This window comes from Myxocyprinus asiaticus, chromosome 30, assembly GCF_019703515.2.
Source record: "Myxocyprinus asiaticus isolate MX2 ecotype Aquarium Trade chromosome 30, UBuf_Myxa_2, whole genome shotgun sequence".
NCBI classification, from domain to species: Eukaryota; Metazoa; Chordata; class Actinopteri; order Cypriniformes; family Catostomidae; genus Myxocyprinus; species Myxocyprinus asiaticus.
The window spans coordinates 8,047,781-8,049,841 of NC_059373.1; the positions used below are offsets into that span (position 1 = coordinate 8,047,781).

The 2,061-nt window shown below is 36.2% G+C and overlaps 1 protein-coding gene across 1 annotated transcript in view; it reads left to right on the plus strand.

Annotated features, from left to right (window-relative positions):
* The window catches only part of LOC127421083 (antigen peptide transporter 2-like), a 214,152-nt gene extending 212,898 nt beyond the window's left edge, over positions 1-1,254 (plus strand). Inside the window, exons 9-11 of the mRNA XM_051663830.1 lie at positions 41-200; positions 499-635; positions 754-1,254. Coding sequence (XP_051519790.1) covers positions 41-200; positions 499-635; positions 754-993 — 537 coding nt within the window. The 3' untranslated portion in view covers positions 994-1,254. The remainder of the gene's footprint in view (positions 1-40; positions 201-498; positions 636-753) is intronic.
* The last annotated feature ends 807 nt before the right edge of the window (positions 1,255-2,061 follow it).

Consider the following 2,061-nt stretch of genomic DNA (forward strand, 5'->3'; position numbering starts at 1 on the left):
AGGACTGTACAAAATAACATCTGAATAATATCTGTTTCAGATAGCAATGGTGGGTCAGGAGCCTGTACTATTCTCTGGTACCATACGGGACAATATCACCTATGGTCTGCTGGGCTGTTCAATGGAGAGAGTAAAGGAAGCTGCCAGTAAAGTCAACGCCCATGCCTTCATCAGCAAACTGGAAAATGGCTATGATACAGGTAGGTAAACTGCTTTTTAGCTTCTCTGAAAATTCAGGTAAGTCTAAGCTGGTCTTTTCAGCATGGATTTATAAAAAACAGAATTTAATTAATTTTAACATTACTGATAGTTTCCATTTTTACTGTTTTCTTTTTAAATTTTAATTTACTCCATATATTATAGAAGGGAAGCTTTAAGCATGTAAAGCATGTAAAAGCATGTTTAAGCTTATAGATTTAAGCATGTAAAGTCAAAGAAAAATGTCCCATGAGTCCAACAAGTACACACACATTCACCAAATCCTGTTTCGTGTCTCAGATGTGGGAGAGCGTGGTAATCTGCTGTCACAAGGTGAGAAACAGCGTATTGCCATCGCCAGAGCTCTGATCAGACAACCTCAGGTCCTCATACTGGATGAAGTGACCAGCTCCCTGGACACTGAAAGTGAACAAATGGTAAAATATGACTATTTGTATACATACAGGCACGAATATGTACATATGTACATGTGCCTTCAGACTTTAAGTGTAACTATCAAAATATGTCTAACAAAATATATAATTTTTTCCACAGGTTCAGCAAGCCCTGGCCAGTTGCCCCACCCAGACTCTGCTTGTGATTGCTCATAGGCTGAAGACCATTGAGAAGGCGGATCAGATAGTTTTGATTGACAGCGGGCAGGTTGTGGAGCAGGGCACTCATGAAGAACTAATGGATAGGAAGGGAAATTACTATAAACTGAGAGAGAGGCTCTTTAATGATGATAACACAGTCAACCAAGAAAAACAAAAATCGATCACGAAGAAAGTCTAAAAGTCTGTGCCAAAATGTTGTACTAGTGCATAATAAGCAAACATTTTTTGTAAATACTTTACACAATAAATTTCTTAGAGATCTGTGTTTAGACCGGTACACCTGTACATAAAAATAACCCTAGTGATGATAATCAGACAAAATTATGTATCAACAAAAAGTTCAAAACGATAGTGTAAAAATGTGATTGCTGAATTCTGAATTGTGCAAAGTTGTAATAAATGATTGTGAATAAATATCAGGATCACTGATATTCTGTTTAACCTGCTTGTGTCAGATTTTACTATGTGTGCTTTTCCAAACTAACACAGTAAGATTTCATATTTTAGTGTGATGACCAGGGTTCAGTTCCCCTGAAAAACCTGAAAATATCAAGGAATTTAAAACAATGAATTCCAGGTCTGGAAAAGTCATGAAAATTATAAAACCTTAAATAGTCATCTTAAATAGTGAACATACATATTTCTGGTAATACTTAGCTCTAAAACATTTCATTGGCGATAAATTGCTCTTTGTGAGTGCAAACTCTAGAAATGATCTTATTAAATCCTCACCCATTAATCACAAATGATATAGCAAGTCATGGAAATGTACTGCTCAAAAGGGTCAATTCAGGTTTCGCTTTCAAGTAAAAAGAAGATATGTTTTACCCTTGTTTTGGGGCTTTTATAGACTGTCCCATGCCTTAAAAAGAGAAATGATTAGGTATAATGTTGCAAAACACAATCAATCTCAACATGGAATGGCAGTGTGCACTGTTATGTAGTGGGTTGTTATGAATCTGTAACACAGAAATGTTGTGGCTTAGAGTTATTGCAGAATGCATCTTAGCATGCTAGCATTTTCAGTGGTGCACAATTGGTAAAGAGAAACCATGTGACTTTTTTTAAATGTCCAAGTTGCCGGTCATGTTAATTTGGCACTTTATTTGGTTAACTCATTGTCAGTCATCTTGTCATCAGAAGTCTGATGATCTGCCAAGCCCCATTGATTGTGAAATGAATATTGCAGGACAACAATGCTCTCATGTTCCTGTTTTAGTTACCCTACTTTTACAGACAATATTAT